The sequence below is a fragment of the Ursus americanus genome, chromosome 4, assembly GCF_024610735.1.
Source record: "Ursus americanus isolate L20-20 chromosome 4, mUrsAme1.1.p, whole genome shotgun sequence".
Lineage (NCBI taxonomy): Eukaryota > Metazoa > Chordata > Mammalia > Carnivora > Ursidae > Ursus > Ursus americanus.
The window spans coordinates 17,360,616-17,381,487 of record NC_142130.1 but is presented as its reverse complement, the minus strand read 5'-3'; the positions used below and the strand labels follow the sequence as shown (position 1 = coordinate 17,381,487).

Sequence of the window (20,872 nt, the reverse complement as noted above, 5' to 3'; positions counted from 1 at the left end):
TCAATCACAACACCCCCCTCTTTGCTCTTGGCTCTCTTCACTTTCCCAGGTATTCCTTCCACTTCCCAGTGTCCAGATCAGGCTTTGTCACAAGCTGTTGGATCATAACCCAAGGCATCTTGCACCCTCCGAGCTTTGCAAAATTGACCATTAAGTTCTCCAGCCTATTATCTTGCTCTCCCATCGTCTCTGCCAGCCCCAAAGGTAGCAGAATAGTTGACAACTGCATGTCCTTCTGTGGCCTCAGTTCTTCCAACCTTCTAACTCAAGCTTCAGCCTCCAGTCAGGCATCAGTGGCCAGGCAAGCTGCCCACGTGAGAGGCCAGCCCACGGGGGCAGCCGCTCATTTCCCTTCTTTGCCGCAGTGTGCCATGTGTAGTTTCTCAAACAAGTGTATCAGACCAGCTGGCATTTTCAGGGTTTCCTGAGACTCACATGGTGGTCCACAAGCATCTAACACATGGGCCACCTCTCCCCACACAGAGGTAAGTGGCCCACACAAGATTCTCCCTGCGAACACCTAACTTTCCCAAGGCCCGTTACTTTGGTCTCCTGGCTGGCTCGCCAATTGTTGGTTCATAAACTGGGCCCATACACAGAGGGCACGGAGAGGCCTTGGAAAGCAGCAGACCACTCTGTATGGGTAGGTGGCAGGCTTATTAAGCAAGGGAACTTAGATATGAGGCTTGACTTACGTGGCTGCAAGATGAGATCTCTACACCTGCCCACCAGAATCTTAAAATGTTTATACAGAGGCCCTCCCTGGGTTCAGTCACTTATACCATCCAGATGGTCTCCCCAACACCTTCCTCTCTCAAGGCTGCCTCCTTAGAACAGCTTTCAAAGTGGGAACAGTAGGAAGACCAGACATTCAAAGGATGAGGGAGGAGGTGAGGAGCCTCTAATTACCCACATGTACCTCAAGGGCCCACTGGCAGTCACAGCCTCTCAATTTCCTCCTCCAAAAAGACCATTTTAATGTGGAGAAACCGGGACATGGAGAGATTTTGTAACTTGTTCAAGGTCACACCACAAGTAAGTGGTAGGACTAGGATTCCTACCAAGACTAACTCCAAAACTTCTGCTCTTAATCACTAATTCTAATGCTAGGGATGTTTACATTTTTGCAGGCCCTGAACCAATCATAGAACTTAAGTTGTTGGTCATCAGAAAAATAATTCCTTCATCAAAGGTTTTCTCTCATTTAAGAGACTTTTAAAAGTTATTTTAAAAGCAAAAACAATAAGGGAAATCAGAAACTTGGGGGAGGAAAGGCTAGGAATTACCCAGAATTCCATGACACTAATAAATTAACTGTTTTCATTTTTAATGTTTCTTCCAATCTTTGCCCAATCTGTATACATAATTATATGTAATTTCAAAGCCATTTTAAATGACCAGTTAGCATTGACAAGATAAATTCATCAAATGAGTTGTCTTCTTAAAAACCTACAAAAATTATTTTAATTCTTCCCTCCACGTTCTGGGTTTCATTTCCTTTTCTAGAACAATAACAACAACAGATTCTTGAAGAATTCTGATTCACACAGCAGATGTGAGGATTAGAGAACCTGCTGGCTAATTGGAGATGAGTTTCACTGGAAACAATCACATGAAAACAAACTATATGTGGTAAATTCCTGTCCCTGGTAGCTTCTCAGGATACACCGAATTTATCCCACCAAAGATTTCTGTTTTCGTGGAACTTCAGATGCCCCGAGTCTCTGTATCAACATTTTCCAAGGTGTGTTCTAGAGAACCCTAATGACAGATGCACACTCAAAGGTTCAAGGTAAATACATTTAAGGACTATTGCTTACATCCCCACTTCGAAATTTAAAATATCCATTAGCATATGAAGAGCCTGGGAAGTCATGCAGTAAAGAACATGTTCACTTTTGTCCAGAAGTTGCAAACTAGTTACTTCCAGGAGATAAAGATAATGATCTGGCGATGGCCGTGAGGAAATGGAGACCACACATATCACCTGAGAGTTGCTGCTTCTCATTATGTGGGCCCAATATTAACAGATCTTCATGAGATATCTGAAATCTGGGTTTTGATGGAAAATGTTACATCCAGTTTGAGGGAACAAAAACATGTCTCTTGGCTAGATTGGGCTCATACGCCACCAATTTGCAGCCTCTGCTTTAACTTATAGTTTCTTAAGCTCATTTGACAACAGAACTCTTTGTTTCTAGAATACTCTTTGGGGAAATGCTACCATACTTCATTATCCTATCAGTCCTTCAAGTTCCCATCTCTACACCCAGTCTTCCTTCTGTGCACCAATCCTCAAACCTAAAGTATGTTCCAGTTACTATGATTGTGTAACAAATCACTCCAACACTCGTGGCTTTAAAAAAAATATTTATTTTGCTCAAACAATACGTAATTTAGGTAGGGCTCAGAGAGGATGGCTTATCTTTGTTCCATTGTGTGTCAGTGCACCTCGATGGCTCATGGTGATGGTGAGGGGTAGGAATCATCCAAAAGCATTCTCAGGGCACCTGGCTGGCTCAGTCAGTGGAGCACACGACTCCTGATCTCAGGGATGTGGGTTCTAGCCCCACATTGGGTATAGAGATTGCTTAAAAATAAATTCTTAAAAAAACAAACAAACAAAAACAAAGTCATTCTCACTCACATGTCAGATGTCTTATGCCAGTAATCACCTGACATCTTAGCTGCAACAGACAGCCAGAACACCAACATGTGGCCTTTCTTTGTGGCCTGGGCTTTCTTGTTAGATAGAGAGCCATCTAGATAGCTAGATTCCAGGAGAGAGTGTCTTGAGAGGAAGAGGGAGAGGCAGGCAGAAACTGTATCACCTTGTAGGATCTAGCCCCCAAACCACAGCAGGTCATTCCCATTGCAATTGTCAAGGCAGGCAAGGGACTCCGCCTCCACCTCAAGAATGAAGGATCTTGAGTCCTGGCTCTTTTATTTACCAAAGTTAGTGTGACTTTAGCAAGTAATTTCATCTCTTTTTGCATCATCTGTTCACCCTATCCTGAATTACAGTTGCCTTGATTTTTATTTTTTCATTGGACAGTGAACTTCTTGAGAGTAGTTCCCACAGTAATATTGCTGTGCAAAGCACAAACACATAGTTTGGGTTTCGTAAATATTTCCAATACCTTATTTTATTAAAGCTAGTAGGGAGTTTCTCTGTAACTTTTTCACCACTTGTGGCCGTGGCTAAAGGAGAAGAAACCCCCTCTGGAACTGAATCACATTGCCTGTTGTTCATGATTGTTCTGTGTTGGTCTCAGCCTATCAAGAACCAGTTTTGTGGCCGGACCAGCCCTTGTGGTTCTTATTATGATTTCAAGATACTCAGCAATAACCACCAGGAAACTTTGAAAAAGAAGTGTACTACTTACAAGTCCTGGGAATTTCATGGCCTACCTGGGGCCACACAGTGAGGTCATGCATAGAGAGAAAGAGAGTGGGCCTGGGGTTCTGCTTTTATGGGAGTTCAAGGTGGGGGCCTAGGGTTTTGAGGGCTCATTCTTTATTGATGAATTTAAAGCATAAGTACAGGAATTTAAAGCATGGGAAGAGAAAAAAGCAAGTAGCCCAAATGGTCAGTTATAAATCAATCAAGATCTCTAAAATTGGGGGGGGGGGGGGACATGCCCAACCTGACTCTTTATCTAGAGTGAGTAGCATAATGTGGTTATTCAAGGTAGCCATCTTTGAAGTGGATGCCTCATCAATCAAAAGCTAAGTCAGACATTCGCCTTTTACAAAAGGAAAGTCGCCTGCCAGGGATTCCACTACCACTATCCACAGACCACTTCTTTTATCACAGGACATGTTACCACGTGGATGTGAAGCAAGGCTCAAGCCCAAGGGCCCTCCCACCTCCTTGTGCCCATGGTAAAGTAGCCCTCTGGCCCTCGGTCACCAACTGCCCACAGTCAGGAAGCCTGCAAAACATAAACAGCTGCTAAGAAATTGGCCCCATAAAACCTTATTCCCAAGCAGCAGCAAACCCCAGGTTTGGTCTACAAACCTCCAGGCCCAGTGCCCCTGGAGGGCAGTTTTCCGTTGTGAATACAGACCCCACTGGAGCCACAATAGATAAAATCATGCGAAACTTTGGCTCCACGAAGGCATTCATTTGCTAATGAATATGCTAAAAAGCTCTTTCAAAAATGACCCCTGCCCATTTGGACAAGTTCTGCTCCTTGTGCTTTCATACTCCATTCCTCTCTGTTGCTTGCCCTGGGAGGAAGAAGAGAAAGAACAGGAAAATATCTAAGATTTTGTTAGAAATGGCTTTTGGTTGCCTTCTGACATCCTGCTCAAGCTTTGTATTGTATTATTTCCAGCCGTCTGTGCCCTTTCCTCTACTTCCCATCATTTCCAATTTTTTCTCCCCACATTTTGCAACCAACCGTTGTTTGGTGAAAGCCTCGGGCTATTTGCCCAGGTGCCTGCCAACTTGGGCAGTGATGGCCCATTTCATTAAACAAGGAAGCATGTCTAACCCTGAGGCAACCAGAAAATCTATGTTGAGTGCTAGTACCAAAAGTTTTATTTTTTAAAACTTCTGAACCACACAGTTTACAGGTTATGATATGGCATCCTCTCTCTATCCTGAAAAGTAATTTTTTCATTTACGAGTATAAAATTACATTAACTGCCAATTCCTTCATTTTTTTTTTTTAAGATTTTATTTATTTGAGAGAGAGCTTGAGCAGGGAGGAGTAGTAGAGAGGGAGGGAGAAGCAGACTCCCCTCTGAGCAGATATTCAGAATCCTGGGATCATGACCTGAGCCGAAGGCAGATGCTTAACCAATTGAGCACCAGGGTCCCCCAATTCCTTCATTCTTAATGTTACAAGTTTTAAGCACTTTGTTTTCCTTCATCTGCACAACCACTCTACGAGACTTTTTTACATTTTACAAACGAGAAAGCCAAGTTAAAGAGGTGAGCTAAATTGCCGAAGGTTTCGTGACAGGAGATATGGCCAGTATTGCAGCCCGTTCTACCTGATGCCAAAGCCCATGAGTCTTCTTCCCTATACTGTTTAGATTGAGAAAGGATCGCATAGAGATTTTATAAATTTGAGCCTTCCTGTTTGACTCAGTAAATCAACTCATTAATAATGTTGCAGTCTGATCCTCAGGGTCATAAGAGATTATAGAATTCATCGGGTCAAACTAATCTGTGAGTCACCTTTACAGGCATTCCTCACATTGGTCGTTCCACTTCTAATTTTGGGGTACCTGGGTGGCTCAATTGATTAGATGTCCAACTCTTGATTTGGGCTCAGGTTATGATCTCAGGGTTGTGAGATCGAGCCCTGCATCAGGCTCCATGCTGGGCTTGGAGCCTGCTTGAGATTCTCTCTTTCCCTCTTCCTCAGACCCTCTGCCCCTCCCCTCACCTACCACCTCCCATCCCCCCTCTCTTAAGAAAATAAAAAGACTTCTAATGTTGGGGAACCCATCCTTCTTACATTTTTAGGCATTTAATAAAAATCTGTCCCCCAGGAACTGCCATTCATTCACCCAAGTTCTTCTGTCTGCAAGATAAGGCTAAGGCTTCTCACCCAGCTCTGAGCCTCACTGTACCAGTAAATCGCTTCATAAACTGGGTTACTCTTGCCCATTCACTCTTGCCTGAATAGACTCCAGTTTGCCGATGACCTCACTACATGGGACACTCAGAACTGCACCAGAGCTCACACTAATTCTGACCAATCAAAATTCTATCCCATCCTCGAACAGGGTGTTAAACATCTTTACAGCCCCAGGTTGAATATGTTCTTTGGGCAGCCACATGGAATATTTGGCTAATATTAGCTTTTAGTCAATAAGAGATGTGAGTGGGGATGTTTCAGCCATGTTTTGCTAGCCTGGGTTACTGAATCTCAGGGCAATAAGGTCTCTCACTGATCTACATATAATTTCACTTTGACAAAAATTTTTTGTTGTGGCAGATATTTTGTCCAAATTTGCACTGTGATTTCCATTCCTTGCCATGTAAGGGCTACTCTCTTTTCTTTTGCATATAGAGAATGGATTGTTTGTTTAAGTTTTGATCCAGTGACAGTTAATCAATGGATGTCTAAAGAAGCAAAAAGAAAGTCAGACTCCTCACAGGCACGTAGAGCATATCATCTCACATCAAACAGTTCTTTCACAGCACAACTCAACAATTATGTTTGACCATAAAATTGAAAGTATCTCTATTTTAACTCAAGGATAACCAAAATAGACTGGTGAGTGGGAACTAGCAATATGCTGTTCTTCCTTAAAATTCCCTGGTTCTAAATTAAATTGCTTATTTTTTTAATTCTTTGTATTTTAATTTAATTAGTATTTAATTTTGTCATGGTTCTCACAGAAATTTTTATTTTCTAGTTTTACAATCAAAAAGTAAAGGGGAAATGTCAATTTTACTCTTGGGAAAATGCTTTGAAGTATGATTTTTAGAGATCAGTGAATAGGCTAGAAGCCCACTTCCTGTCCCACTTACTCTGATCCTCTGAGTCAATCTGTGTAGACAAAAAAACTTGAGCTATTGTCTAATCAATTTAGTCTTCTTACTTTACAAATGATAAAAAACAATGTACAGATGGATTTGAATGATATACTCAAGTTTACAGGGATAATAGAAGCTTCTAGCACACATCTCTCTTCTTCCTAACCACTGGTACACAATGTTAGTTCAAAGGAGCTCAGAGAAGCAAGAGATGCTTCAAGTTGAGGGTCTTTGGAGAAACATTATGGAGGAATTGAGATCGAAAAGAAGTATTTTTTTTTGAGGTTTTATTAATTTTTTAGAGAGCGTGAGAGAGCACACAAGTGGGGGGAGGGGCAGAGGAAGAGGGAGAGAGAGAATCCCAAACAGACTCCACTTCGAGCTCATAGCCTGACAGGGGCTTAATCTCATGAACCTGAGATCATGACCTGAGCCAACATCAAGAGTCGAGTACTCAACCAACTGAGCCACCCAGAAACTCCAAAAGTAAGTATTTTTTAGCCAAATCTTACTTTTTCACAAAAATAATATGTTAGCTATAGAAAATTTGGGAAATGCTGTAAAATACAAGGAAAGATGATGGGACAATTACTCACAATCCTACCCAGTGAAAGTAATGCTATGGGTGCATTTCTCTACTGTGATTATTTTCCCAACATGTAATTTGTTGTTATTTTCTATTACTGTGATCACGCTACGTACAAAGGAATAGTATAACCCGAGGCCTGCTCCATGTTGTAATAACTCTCCTTAAATATCGTTTTATGCTATGTAACAGTCTGTTTTCTCCATAATCTTCTTAATTTTGCTCCAATTTTGTAATAATTAGGTAGAAGGGAAAGACTTAAATAAAGAGAGGAAAGGTATCTAGAAGAGGGTATGTATTTACAGCAAATTAAAACACCAAGATACTCATAGATGTATATTTGTGCTTTGAGGTTGTAGGTGATCTTTGTTTCATTCTTTACTTTTTTTTCAGTGATACAAAAATATTAATAAGCACACCTGCACTTATTGAACATTTCCATGTGTTTCATGCCACAGATATATTTTCTCATTTAATCCTCAAAATAACTGACCAAGATCACTATTATAGGTTCACTTTAAAGATAAGGAAAATGAGACCTAGAGGAGTCAAAGGTCTTGGCAGAAGGTCAGTGATCAAGCCACATTTGTTCCCATGTCCATCTGAGGAGAGAGCTGCTATTCTTAACCACTCTACCACATATCCCAAGTTTCTTATGACTATCTACCATTGTTATAATCAGAAAGCTATTTTTAAAAATGAAAATGGATTGCGGATAGCTCATTTCTGGTGTAAGCAGTTAACTTATTACCTGTAGAGTATAAAAAAAAAAAATCTACAAAATCCCAGAACAGCTAAGAAAATCATCAATACATAAAATCCCCTCAGTCGTGTCTATAATGGTTAAAATTCAAATGTATTTCAGGTTTCTCTAAAATTGATTAGAAATAGAAGAAAGAAACAGTGTTAATTGCAGTTATGTGAATGAAATCTGTATTCTGAGACTGGATGAAAATTGATTGTGCTAAAAGTAGTCATCTGTAATTAAACGAATCTGTGCTGTGCACTTTAATGAGTCAGCAGAACTTAGTCTAAGTGGTAACAGTAAGTCCTGGTATAGCTTATTACATAAGAACCTGGCAACCTCACCTCCACGGAGGTCCTGTTATCTCCAGTCGTCTTATTTCCGCATCCACGGCTCTAATTTGAAACTGCAGGAAAGGTGATGCATCCTTTTGTAATCCAGACGTACACGTTATGAAGTCTTCTTCATTCTTTCGTTCAGAAGAATTGGGAAAATCAGTAAACATTATATTCACTCGATAGAGTTATCTTGGTTTCTGTGCAGACAAGCTGAACCTACATCTGTGAAAAGCTATTCGAGAAAATGAGTCTCCAAAATTTTTTTTTTCAAAATTGTTTTCCAAATTCCTCAGTATCTAAATGTTCAGGCTTACGGTATTTTAAAAAGGACAAATAATGGTATTGTCATTTTGAACCTTTTAAAAAATTAGAACAACAGTGCATACTCATAGAAAATGCAGAAAGTGGAGAAATGTATAAAGAAGCAAGAAAAACCCCACCCGTCATCCCTTCATTCAAAGACAGATTCCTCTTAACATGGCCGCATATTTCCTTCTAGTTTGTTATCAAGCCATTGCTTTTGTATATCTGAGATCATTCTGTTTGCATAATTTGGTATTCTACTAAAAAGACTTGTTTAAAAAGAAACTTTGAGTTTTATTCCTAACCTTACCCTGGATAAGCGGTGGCCATTCCTTGTGCTTCTAGTATCTCAGAAACAGACTTGTTGAGGTATCTGCTGCCCTGAGCCTTCATCAAGGGGAGGCCTCTGCTGAAGGGACAGGACCCATTCCTGTGGTAGGAAGGAGTATTGTGGACATAATAAAGGAGAATAACAAGACCTACTATTTATTTAGCAGCCTGGGATTAATCCCATTGGGCTAGCCCTTATTCCTTGAACATTTATATCCAGAAGAAATAAGCTTATAATTATCAGTCAGAGCAACTTTGAGGAGTTCCCACCATAGAACCACCACCACCAGGCATGAGGGTAGAGTAGCACGTAAGACTAGAAGGATTGAAAGGTGAAGGGCAACTTGATGGTGTGTCAACAAGTCACAGGACTTAGAATCATAGAAATTGAGATTTGCAAGTAATAGGATGCATCTCAGTCCCAGACTCAGGTGTTCTAGCAATAACATCCCTTGTTTTCTTTAAAGAAAATTAAGTAGTTTCCAAGCATCTCTCTTACCAACTTAGTCTCAGACACCAAACATGGAAGGATTATATGGTGCCAGAAATCAGGGGCAGAGTCTCCACCCACTTGTCTGTCATATTGACAGCTAATAGCCAACAAGTGGTTCCTTGAAATCCAGTTTCTGTCTATGTCCCTGCCATGTCGGAATCAGACTTGAAGTCAGCCCCCCAGTCATACCCTCTGTCACACTCTTGAAAGTCAGGCCAGTTCGCAGTGAAAAACCTAAAAGCTAAGCACCAGTTTCCCACTCATCTCAGAATCTACCACCCTCCTTCTCTTTTCCAACCCCTGGAAAGTTCCCCTTCCTTCCTTAAGTTCTTTAAAATATTTGCCCCTTTTTCCTCACACCAGGACACCCAAAGTACTCTCTTCAGGCTTAACAAAATAGAAGCCAACCAGGGACAGACAGATCTTGCAGAAAATTTCTGCTTCAGTCCTCCCCTGAAGTAAAGCGGAGCAAATGGCCCGGTTTCCCTTTTGGAAAACATTAAGGAAAATTATAAGGAGAAAAACACAAAGTCATATTTTTCAAAAAATCATCCTGCCATAGACAAGACCTTGACTAAAAGGACTCAATTAAGTTCACACCTAAAGCCAAGGTCCTTCATTCTTTAGCACCAGGAGGCCATGTTTGCCACAGGTGATGAGCACGGGCTTGGAAGCCAGGCTGGGCTTCGGATCCTATGCAATCCTGGCTTTGTGACCGTAATCCTCTACCCTCAGTTTTCTCCTAGCACAGTGCCTGGCACAGGGTAGGGTCAACTAATGTTATTTTCCCTTGTCCATGGTCGGCTGCTTCCCCAAGTCACTGCCCATCCAGTCCCAAAGCCATTGCTCTGATTCCTCATATCCTGAGAGCAGCTCTAAGACCATCCTTCCTAAAATGCGTGCCCAGTACCCACACTTGAAACTGCTCAAGTAATGGATTTTTAGCTGAATTTCGTAGATATGATCCTCATCCTTCAGATGGTAACTATTTTCCTGCTGGAAAAGTCACAACTAATCCAATTCAACACTCTGACCACTAAGTACCCTCCAGGAGCTCTTCAACCATGAGTATCATTGGACGTGGCCAGTTTGAACATTTTATTCCTCCTCAGAACTTATTTCTTTCTAGAAATAAACCAGGTGACATAGCATGGTCTTAAATCCATCTCTCTTCATTTTTCCTGTCTTCTAGTCAGATACAGAGTTTTGGGATAAGATGCAAGCAGAATGGGAAGAAATGGCCCGGAGGAACTGGATATCAGAGAACCAAGAAGCTCAGAACCAAGTTACAATCTCAGCTAGCGAGAAGGTGACCGATTCTGTTCTTATATATGCTGACCATTTTCTCAACCTCCTTGCTTCATATTTTTATAACTTAGTCATTAACTATTTTGCAAAAAATTCAAGAATTAAGTAGACAAATTAATGTCAGTCTGACCTGGAAGAAATTCTGGTGAATGAAAATATAATTATCCAGTGTGTGAAGACAGCAAAGCTGGAATGAAATGTCCTTGTTTTTATCAATGTTAATACAGTCTGGCAGCCCACAAGAGCTTGCATCTTGACTGCTGGCAAGTTTCTGAAGTAACTGACATGGAGGGTGGGTTGGAATGAGAACTGGCTAATCTCACAATGCTTTTTGTCAGTCATTCATTTGAGCCATGTGGATGAGTTAACCCAAATGTTATCAGTGGACCGGGGAGTGAGGTGGGGGCTTAGAGCTACGTTTCCACAGTTGGTCCTTACACATGGAAAACATACCCTTCACACAACCAGGTCAAGTCCCAGGGACAAGTCCCAATCCCAAAATATTCCTCTGAAAGGAGCCCTAGCAAATGTGTGAGTTCAGTCAACAACCAGCCAGATTACCCATGAAGTCCCAGTTGCCCTTGGGTTTATGCTTTTAAAAACACTTGGTGAAAAAAATAATAAAAATATATAAATAAATAATAAAAAAATAAAAACACTTGGTGAAGAGGGGAGGGACACTTTTGAGAAATAAATTTAAAGGATTTGAAAAAGATAAGGAATTTTCTTACTGAAGGAAAAACTATACACACACACACATATGATATGTATATATACACACATATAATATGTGTGTCTTATGGATTTTTTGTGGTAGAGGAAGTCTCAATAATAATCAGTTCTGGATAACTTCCATTTGTTCAATCCAACAAATATTTATTGCCTACCTAGCAATAGATATGATGATGAATAGTCTCCAGTCTTAGAGGATTTTCAATCTACATGGTCATTAAAATGTCTTCCTTCCCCCCATATTCTCTGCCCCTCAGTCAGCCAGGCAATCTCATAAAACCGGAGTAACTATCTCATTAAAAATAACCCTCTTCCACAAGAAATCAAAGCTAAGCAATAAGAGAAACATTGATATAGATCGTCAGACTCTAGGCTATAATTCATACACCTGAGGCACGGCTGGGGCACTGAGCTCCTCGCCCCTGGGACCCCATATCTGTAACATCACTACATAAACTGGTCATACCGTGTGGCTTTGATAAGGGGGTTTGTCTTTCTCAGCGACGGTGAAGAATGAAAGTCTCCATTTAATCTATTTTAAAACCTTAGTAACATCATTAACAGACTAGCTTATTTGTATCTATCAAATTAGAAGGATATTATGATGATCTATGCTGGTAAGGTTGCAACAAATCATTTCTCTCAGATATTTCCAATTAGAGTTTAACTTGGGACACATTTTCTCAAAAGCAATTCGGTTATACTTATCAAGGGCTTCAAAATAGTTTGTAGCCTTTAGTCTAATAAAGCCCTCTAGAAGTCTATCCTAGGTAATAATCATACGCAGACAAAGATGTGAGCACGAGGTTTTCACTGTAACTTAACTTATGAGAACAAAAAAATTGAAAGTAACCTGAATGTCCATCAGTAGGAGCTTGCTTAAATAAGTTTTGGCACAATGCAAATAATTTTAAAAACTAAAACTAAGCAGGGCTTAAGCTAACTCCATACATGGTATGAGCTTATTTGTTTAATTTATGTATTCACAGAAAAAGATTATTTAGACATTCTGTATAATTTAAATTTTCAAGAGAAAAGATCTATAACTTTAAAATATGCATTCTCAATGGGGCAAATGCAGCCCCCCATGGGACAGAAACTGGTTCAAGAAGCAGGAAGGTAAAAAAAAAATCTTAGATAGTAGAATGGTTTGTAGCCCTCCAAAGGGTCACAGCACATAAACAATGTACAGTATGTGGTTAACATTTCAGGGGGATGGATGGTAGTAGCACTTAGCAAAAATACGTCCAAAACTCTGTATTTTTTAATTCTCAGGGCCGCTGGCGGAGAGGGGTGGGAGGAATGGCTAAAACAAAAAAGAGCAAAAGAGTAATAGATAGAAATATTATATTAGCAGCGATAGGTTGTGGCATTAGGTGTAACTTTTGTTTCTTTTTATATCATTCAATAACAAAATAATATCATCCAAATTTATGCAATGAACATGTACTACCTTCATAGGAAGGGGAGAAAAACAGTAATTTCAATTTAATTTAAATAAGTTAAATAATTCAAATGAATAAATTAAATTAAAATCCAAAAAGAGCTTACTGAATACCAGAATGAAGAGCTAAATCGATGGATCTCACAGTGCCCTTCTCCGTGTTGCAGGGATATTACTTTCACACTGAAAATCCCTTCAAGGACTGGCCTGGAGCATTTGAAGAAGGCTTAAAAAGACTGAAGGAAGGGGACCTGCCCGTCACCATCCTGTTCATGGAAGCAGCGATTCTTCAGGACCCCGGAGACGCAGAGGTGATATTTTCCCTTCCTCCTGCTTGGCTCACAAAGTGGCTGCGTGTGAGTGAGGGACAGGGGACAGGGGACACGCCCAGCTCTCCTGGGCTGCATTTGCATCAAGGAAAGCCTCCCAAAGAAGCTAACCTGGCTTACTCTGCCAGGTGTTTAAGAGTTACAAATAGGTCCCTGTTCTCTAGCCAAATCAAGTATGCGGTATCCACAGTGCCCACAAATAAAAGGGGGGGGACGAGAAATGAAAAACCAAAATTGTCAACCTGGAGGCTCAGCAGTAGTTTGCAGGGGGCAGTGTATGCTTTGTCTAGGCCTAGAGCCACACCGTACCTCCCCCTTGGTTCGCTCGCTCAACATTTATTGAACACATACTGTGTCCCAAGAATTGTGCCAGGCACTGGCTTCAAATATTGAAGAACGGGGAAAATGGAACTGTTGAAAAGACACATTTGGGTTCTATCTGGAGGGACAATCAATAAGTCAATGCAGTGTAATAAATGCAATGTCAGAGCGTGCACAGGACTCTAGGGGAGCAGAGAGCAAGGCTCCTGAGCAGACCTTCCCCTACACTTAAATCCAGAGCCGAGTTTTGAAGGAGGGGGACTTTATTAAAGACAGCAGCGGCGTCAAGGTGTTAGGAGGAAGTGGTTTGTGTGTGGGCAGTGGGGCATGAAACATTGTTCCAGGGGCTAGAGGGGAGAAGACAAGAGTGGGCAAGAGTCTGAACTTCATAAAAGCCAGGGGAACCATTAGGGGACTCCACTCAGCAGAGAGATACAGTCAGATTTGCCTGTTCGAAAAACCCCTTTGTCTGAGGTGTGGAAAGTGATGCAGACAGAGGCCAGGAGACCACCCAGAGAGGCTTCGCCATCCTCCTTTGGTCCACTGTGTTTCCAAACCTGCACAGACCCATAATAAGATAGTGGCAGGTGTAAAGTCTTCTTTTTCAGTTTGTGAGTGATTTTTAGGAATCGTTTTACAAGGAATAATCCTCATAAGGCATTTGCAGAAATTTTAGGGAGGGGTATATACGGTGCTGAGGGCAGTATAGAGTAGAGTAGTGGTTAAGTTTCTAGGCTGTGCTGTCCTAACTGTGTGGGTTTGAATCCTTGCTCTACCACTCCTGAGCCATGAGCCATGCGATTGGAGACAAGTCATTTAAAACGTCTCAGTTCTATCTCTTCATACATAAAATGGAAGTCACGATTATAATAACGACCTTATTGGATGTTGTGAGGATTAAATTAGTTCATGCAAATAAAGTGCTTATTTCAGGGCCTGGTGCATCCATCAGTCATTAGCCTTCATTATTATTATTGGTTATGCTCAAAGCTTATATACGAAGGATGAGTAAGCTGATTACTAGGTTAAAGCCCTGGTATCTTGTTAGTCAAAACGTTGACAGTGAAACAAGATTGAACTGCGAATTGGAATGTGAACCAAAATATTGGAATTTTTAAGAAGATATGTGGATCACAACGGAAGAGAAAGTCATTACATTAATAGAAAACTGTAGGCCACCCCCCAAAAGAATATCATCTTACATTTCTAAATGCTATGGTGTTTTCATGTGTATTATATAGTTTGACAGAACAACCCTGGAAGCTTAAAAAAAAACAGTATACATTATTATGTCCGATTCATTAATGAAACAAACTGTGGGCTTCAGAGGGGAGCGGGGTGGGGGACTGGGATAGGCCGGTGATGGGTATTAAGGAGGGCACATATTGCAGGGAGCACTGGGTGTTATACACAAATAATGAATCATGGAACACTACATCAAAAACTAAGAATGTACTGTATGGTGTCTAACATAACATAATAAAAAATGATTTTAAAAATTTTAAAAAATAAAAATTTAATAGGGAAATATCTTTTAAAAAAAAAGATTCATTAATGAGAAGATTAGGGCACTGGGTAACTAAAGGATCCCAACCAAGGACCCAGGGCTTCTGAGTCTTGGAGACCCAAAATTCAGGTAAAAGATGATCTGTGAACAGTGAAAATGACACCATACTCAAAGACTAGCGAGAAGCCCCCAGAGAGGGACTGTTTCATCAAACTTAAGAAGCATCCTAAGATGTATGGAAGGTGAAATCAACGTAGGGACTGCTCTGTGTACATTTGAACGAATAAAAAGAATCACTGATATTTGGGAGGGAAGTAATCAGCATTTTTATGAGTTTATATGGCATGGGTAATAATTACTCAGGATGATAAAGCCAAAATAATTTTTACAGCACTTGAGGATGATTCTATGTATCTTCATAATAGTTTTGTTTTGTTTCAAAATGTCTGTAGGTAAGAGAGTTATACACTCCCCAAACCCTTTTAAATCCATGAGACTGATAACCCCAGCAAATTTCAGGACAGTGTATGTAATGAGAGGTTTTGTTCACGTGGATTGTTCGTGTAACGGTGTGAGAATCATTTTTCCTTTAAGTAAATAGGGAGAAATTGGTTGTATTAAAAATTTTCATTCTAGATATGAAAATGTTATCTGCTTGAAGATATTCTTCACATTGTCGACAATAGCAAAGGATTGGAAACAACCTGACAGCACTAGGGCATTGGTTGAGTAAATAACAGGATAGCCACTCAACAAAATTTAAATTAAAAATTATAAGTATGAGGTTTTTGTAAAAACATGGATAGTATTTATGATGCAATATAAAGTATAAGTGTAGGCTCTACAATTATGGATGTAGTTAGATTGCATTTTATATGTGCTTTCTGCATTCGAACAGTGGTATTAGAGCCATGAGCACATTGTAGTGGAGGATTTTGTTTTATTTTCCCTAGTTCTAAATGTTCTGTTAGCTCTTACGGTAACAGTCAGACTCGCATCTCTACAAACCGATTTCATTTTGCACATCTTGAGATTCCTTACTAAATAAAGTCTACACTTTTTAGCTACATTTCTGGGTTATGTACCATCCCTTTTCCTCACAAATGCGTACTTTTATATATTTATCTTTCAGTTGTAAGACCCTAACACCATGAAATCTCAGACACTCAAATGTTTCTGTGGGTCGCAGGAGAGTAAATACTGAGAACTTGTCAGTAATGGCTGAGGATCTTGACCCCGATGTCCGAAGAGCCTTTGCGTAAAGAAACGCTTGTGATCTTTTTCCCTTTTGCAAGACTCTTGCATCTGAGACGGGTTGTTCTGCATGGAGGGATCTAAAGCACAGGAGCGAATCTGCTTCCTCTTGCAACGTTGACCTCAGTTGTTTTTTGTAGGCCTGGCAGTTCCTCGGGATAACCCAGGCAGAGAATGAAAACGAACAAGCAGCTATCGTCGCCCTCCAGAGGTAGATAAAGCTAAGTGCAAAATCCTGGGCCGGGCGGACTCCGTGTGTCTTGTCTTTGACCCTTAGGTACATTGTAAAGAATTTGGCCAGGATAAGTGCTGAGATGCCACTTCGCTGTAGGAACCAAGAATCTGTGAAGAAATAATGTTCTTAAATCGCAGCGTTCCGTCATCCGCAAGTCAGTTGACCTTCATTGGCACAAAAGTGTCAACGTCGAAAGTGGTCATAAAACAGACGCATTATATATATAGTTCCTCTTAACTTTCTAGCCTTCTGCAGCATTTGAAAGTTTTCTTCAGGAAAAACATACTCAAAATAATCTGTGTAATTTTAGCTCCTTGTGTCTACAGGGAATCTCCTGAGAGAGTTTCAGTGACCTACAAGTATAACTACTGACCTGTGACTAAAGGTCTAGACTGCTTTGGGCGGATGTAGCGTCACACTTTACTTCATTAGAGCCCTCTGTAAACGCTGGAAAAATCGCCCCTACCAAACAACTTCCTCTTTCCCTATACAACATATAATCCCTTTATAATCTCTCCCTAAAACACTGATGTAGGTACTGTCTAGAGCTCACTGCTCAAAGTCTCCAGGGACTACCAGCTTCATCATCGCCTGGGAGCTTGTCAGACCTGCCCAGCCTCGGGCCCACCCCAGGCCGACTGTATTACCTACTCTGCATTTCACTGAGCCCCAGATGATTCTCATGCACCTCAAAGTTTGAAAGCCCCCTGCGAGAGGCCAGTGGAATAGCAGGAGGGGGAGCAGCTGTAGCCTGCCTCGTGTAAGCCCACACCGGGAGTCTAGAAACACAGGAATCTCCGTCTCCTTTACAAAACACTGTACGGCCTTTCATCTCCGCATATCCAAATTTACCTCAAGTCCGTTTGCTTCGTGGATACGGTACATTTAATACATCAGTAGTAGATAGCCTAAAACAATGCTATCCCCTCCTCGTGAAATAAACTCCTAATAAGTTTTGGGCAAGGATTAGCCCCCTTTTCTATAGTTTTAAAACCATTTATTAAATTACCAGACCTAGTGCTCATTGAGATGAGTTTTAACTTTCTTACAAATATACTTAGGTCCCAATTTTCACATAGATAAATATGGTGTTTTCTAAGGACTTAACATAAACTTAGCTGTGCTTTTGCACCATTTAATTAATAAAGACCTCAAATTTCCTAGAGAACTGTTAGACTCTGGCTCAGGAAAAATCTGAAATTGGCTATTTATTTACCTATTTATTTATGCCTTCTTGCAGGTGCTTAGAATTACAGCCCAACAACCTGAAAGCTTTGATGGCTCTGGCTGTGAGTTACACTAACACCGGCCATCAGCAGGATGCCTGTGAAGCTCTGAAGAACTGGATTAAGCAAAATCCAAAATACAAATACCTTGTGAAGAGCAAGAAGGGATCTCCAGGCCTTACCCGGAGGATGTCCAAGTCTCCAGTTGATAGGTATCCTTCTAATTAAATTACAGTCGGCTGTAAACACCCATTTACACCATTAGGCACCTTAGGGGTAATTAACAAGCCTCCCCAGCAGCCACTCGGGTGTGCATTCCTGCTACAAGAGCAACTCTGATGACAAAGATTGATGCTCAGACCAGAACCAACGACTGGACACACGATCAAGATTGTGGGCACTCACAGACATTTTACTGGAGTACCATAATTTAAAGCAAAATGCTGTGGACATATAATTAACCTAAAATAAATTATAAAGTGCACCACGTTTCATAAAGCCTGGGAATTGGCTAGGAGTAAAAACGGAAGTCCTTTTTTCTAGGGACTTTGTTGCTATCAGCCATAAATCACGATGTTAAATTCATTCTCACAGACCCCTGGGGTTTTCCGCACTGGCACTCATAGGGTCAATGGAACTCTCCTTGTGAAGACCTTACTTAGCACAGTCTGTTTCTGTGTACGGCGAAATAATTCATGAAAATCAGCAGGTATTTTTTTAATGTGCAGTATTAATAGTCCTTCTCATTAAGCGAAGATGTTTTAAGCACAATTTTTCCAGTCTGTAATGTTCTCTTGGAACAGAGGACATGATAGTAAATAATATATGTTTGCACCATTTGGAATACACATCTCCATTTTTTCCCTTGTAGCTCTGTTTTGGAAGGAGTTAAGGAATTGTATCTGGAAGCCGCCCACCAAAATGGAGATATGATTGACCCAGACCTACAGACAGGTCTGGGGGTACTGTTCCACCTGAGCGGAGAATTTAATAGAGCAATCGATGCATTTAACGCTGCCTTAACTGTTCGGCCAGAGGTAAGTGCACAACCAGAAACCGGGCGGTTCTCTGTGAAAACTCAGTTCTCACGGGCTACACTCTGCACATTTCTGCTACATCTTACTTCCCTGCATGCGATGGTTTGGAGCGATCAGTACTAACGATGTGCCACCGCGGCTGTTAATCCGCAAGTCCCTCACACAGAAACACGAACGGCCGGACAGCCTCCGATCAGCTGCTCTCTGATGGAGGAAAGGTCAGTTCACAAAGTCGTCCGTACTGTTTTCTGAGCAATTCTCCGCCGTCATGGTCCCTGGCCGTGAGCCCTGGATAAATTTCTAGCCCCCGTGCTTCTTCTGCAAGGACTATGGGAATACTCCGTCGCGGTGGCGCGTGCCGGTCGTAAGCTCTGGGTTTGTCCTCAGGACTATTCGTTATGGAACCGGCTCGGGGCAACGCTGGCGAACGGAGACCGCAGTGAGGAAGCCGTGGAGGCCTACACGCGCGCGCTGGAGATTCAGCCCGGCTTCATCCGATCCAGATACAACCTGGGAATCAGCTGCATCAATCTGGGCGCCTACAGGTGCGGTATGGTCGTAGGCTGACAACCCGGAGCCACGCTCGCGGCTGAGGTGGAATAACCTGGACGGTTGTTTGCCAGTGAAAACACCTCCTTTTGTAGGAGTAGCCCTCCTCCCCGTGCTAAGGGCACATTTGAACCTTTGCGTCCTGAGGCCTGCCGAAGCAGGGACAGTTTGCTTCGGTGTCTCTCAGTCTTTGGAGGGCGGCAGTTGCGCGCGCATCTTGCGAAATGCCGATTCCCAGGCCCCTCCCCCTGAGCTTTCCAGTCCGTCAGCCTGGGCTGGGGCAGCTCTCTGAGAAACTGAACAGTCCGACCCCTCACGTCCCAGGTAAAGAGAAAGAGAACCTTGCGGGGTGGGGCAGGGGGACCCAGCAAAACGACCTAAGAAGGTCTAGGGCCAGCTTGGGGCGAAGCGCAACCAAAAGTCCAGGTTGTCTAAAACTAGTTTGCCAGTAAAGTTAGTTAAAAAAAAATTTAAAGAAAAAAAATTATTTAAAGAAAAATTTTTTTTCTTTAAAAAAATTTTAAATGGTGAACTTATGGTTTAAAATGTCTTTCTTGTTTTCTCATTATTCCTCATCAACTGGTCTATATCCTATATCCTATTTTTTCCTCATCGACAGGCCCCATGAATGACCTTTATTTCTTTTGGGTAATGAAAGCAGAGGTAAGGGACGCCTGGGTGGTTCCGTTGGCTCAGCGACTGCCTTCCGCTCAGGTCATGATCTCCGGGTGCTGCGATCAAGCCCCACGTCGGGCTCCCAGCTCAGTGGGGAGCCTGCTTCTCCCTCTCCTTCTGCTCCTCCCCCTGCTTGTGCTCTCTCTCTCTCCCCCCCTCTCTCTCAAATAAATAAAATCTTTTTTAAAAAAAGAAAGTATAGGTAATTTTCCCTTCTTTTTCTACTTTCTAAATAGGTATTACTTTCACAATTGTGAAAAAGAAAACTGTTAGTTTTAAATCCCACAAAAAACGTAAACCCTTTCTCCTTCTCAAAAAGAGCCAGGCTTTTAGAATCAGAAACGCTTGGGTTCAAATCACAGCTCTGCCATTTACTAGTTTCGTGACTCTGGGCACATAGCTTTGAGCCTCAATTTCTTCACCTGCTTTAAAAAAAGTGGTAGAATAATACTTAGCCTGCAGGATCGTTGGGCAGATGAGATGTAAATTGCCTAAGCACGGAGCGGTAGGAGGCATTCCTTATTGTGATTAGGATGTCGCCGTCATCGTCAGTATCCTTGTCATTCTTTTTTCAGATAAGTCATCAGAGAGCTACCTAACCGGACTGCAGCCTTTTGACGTCTGAAGAGCCGCTGTTTCTGAACTGTACTTGGGGGTTGTGCCCCTGGCAAAGACTGAGCTTTCAGAAACTGGTTGCTTCGTTTATACTGAGAGAATCTTAGAACATAAATCCCTGGATTACACCAGTCCTCCAAGAGGACCGAGCTCAGGGTAAAGTCAGGAGTAGCTGAGTGACTCTGGAGCAGCTGGTTTGCTTTATTTTCCGGACAGTGAAGGGAGCCGCTGCGGAGGCCTCACCCCAGCCGTGCAAAGGGCCCAGGGCAGCCTGCGCTGCCTCCCCACGCCCGCTGGCTGAGGCTGACCTTGTCCCTTTTGTAGACTAAGTTCATTCCTGGTC

The 20,872-nt window shown here is 41.8% G+C and overlaps 1 protein-coding gene across 1 annotated transcript in view; it reads left to right on the top strand.

The window, feature by feature from the left end:
- Positions 1–20,872, top strand: part of PEX5L (peroxisomal biogenesis factor 5 like) — a 162,404-nt gene that overhangs the window by 132,062 nt on the left and 9,470 nt on the right. The window contains exons 9-14 of the mRNA XM_045788711.2: positions 10,490–10,606; positions 12,949–13,092; positions 16,333–16,403; positions 17,668–17,865; positions 18,525–18,690; positions 19,078–19,235. Coding sequence (XP_045644667.2) covers positions 10,490–10,606; positions 12,949–13,092; positions 16,333–16,403; positions 17,668–17,865; positions 18,525–18,690; positions 19,078–19,235 — 854 coding nt within the window. The remainder of the gene's footprint in view (positions 1–10,489; positions 10,607–12,948; positions 13,093–16,332; positions 16,404–17,667; positions 17,866–18,524; positions 18,691–19,077; positions 19,236–20,872) is intronic.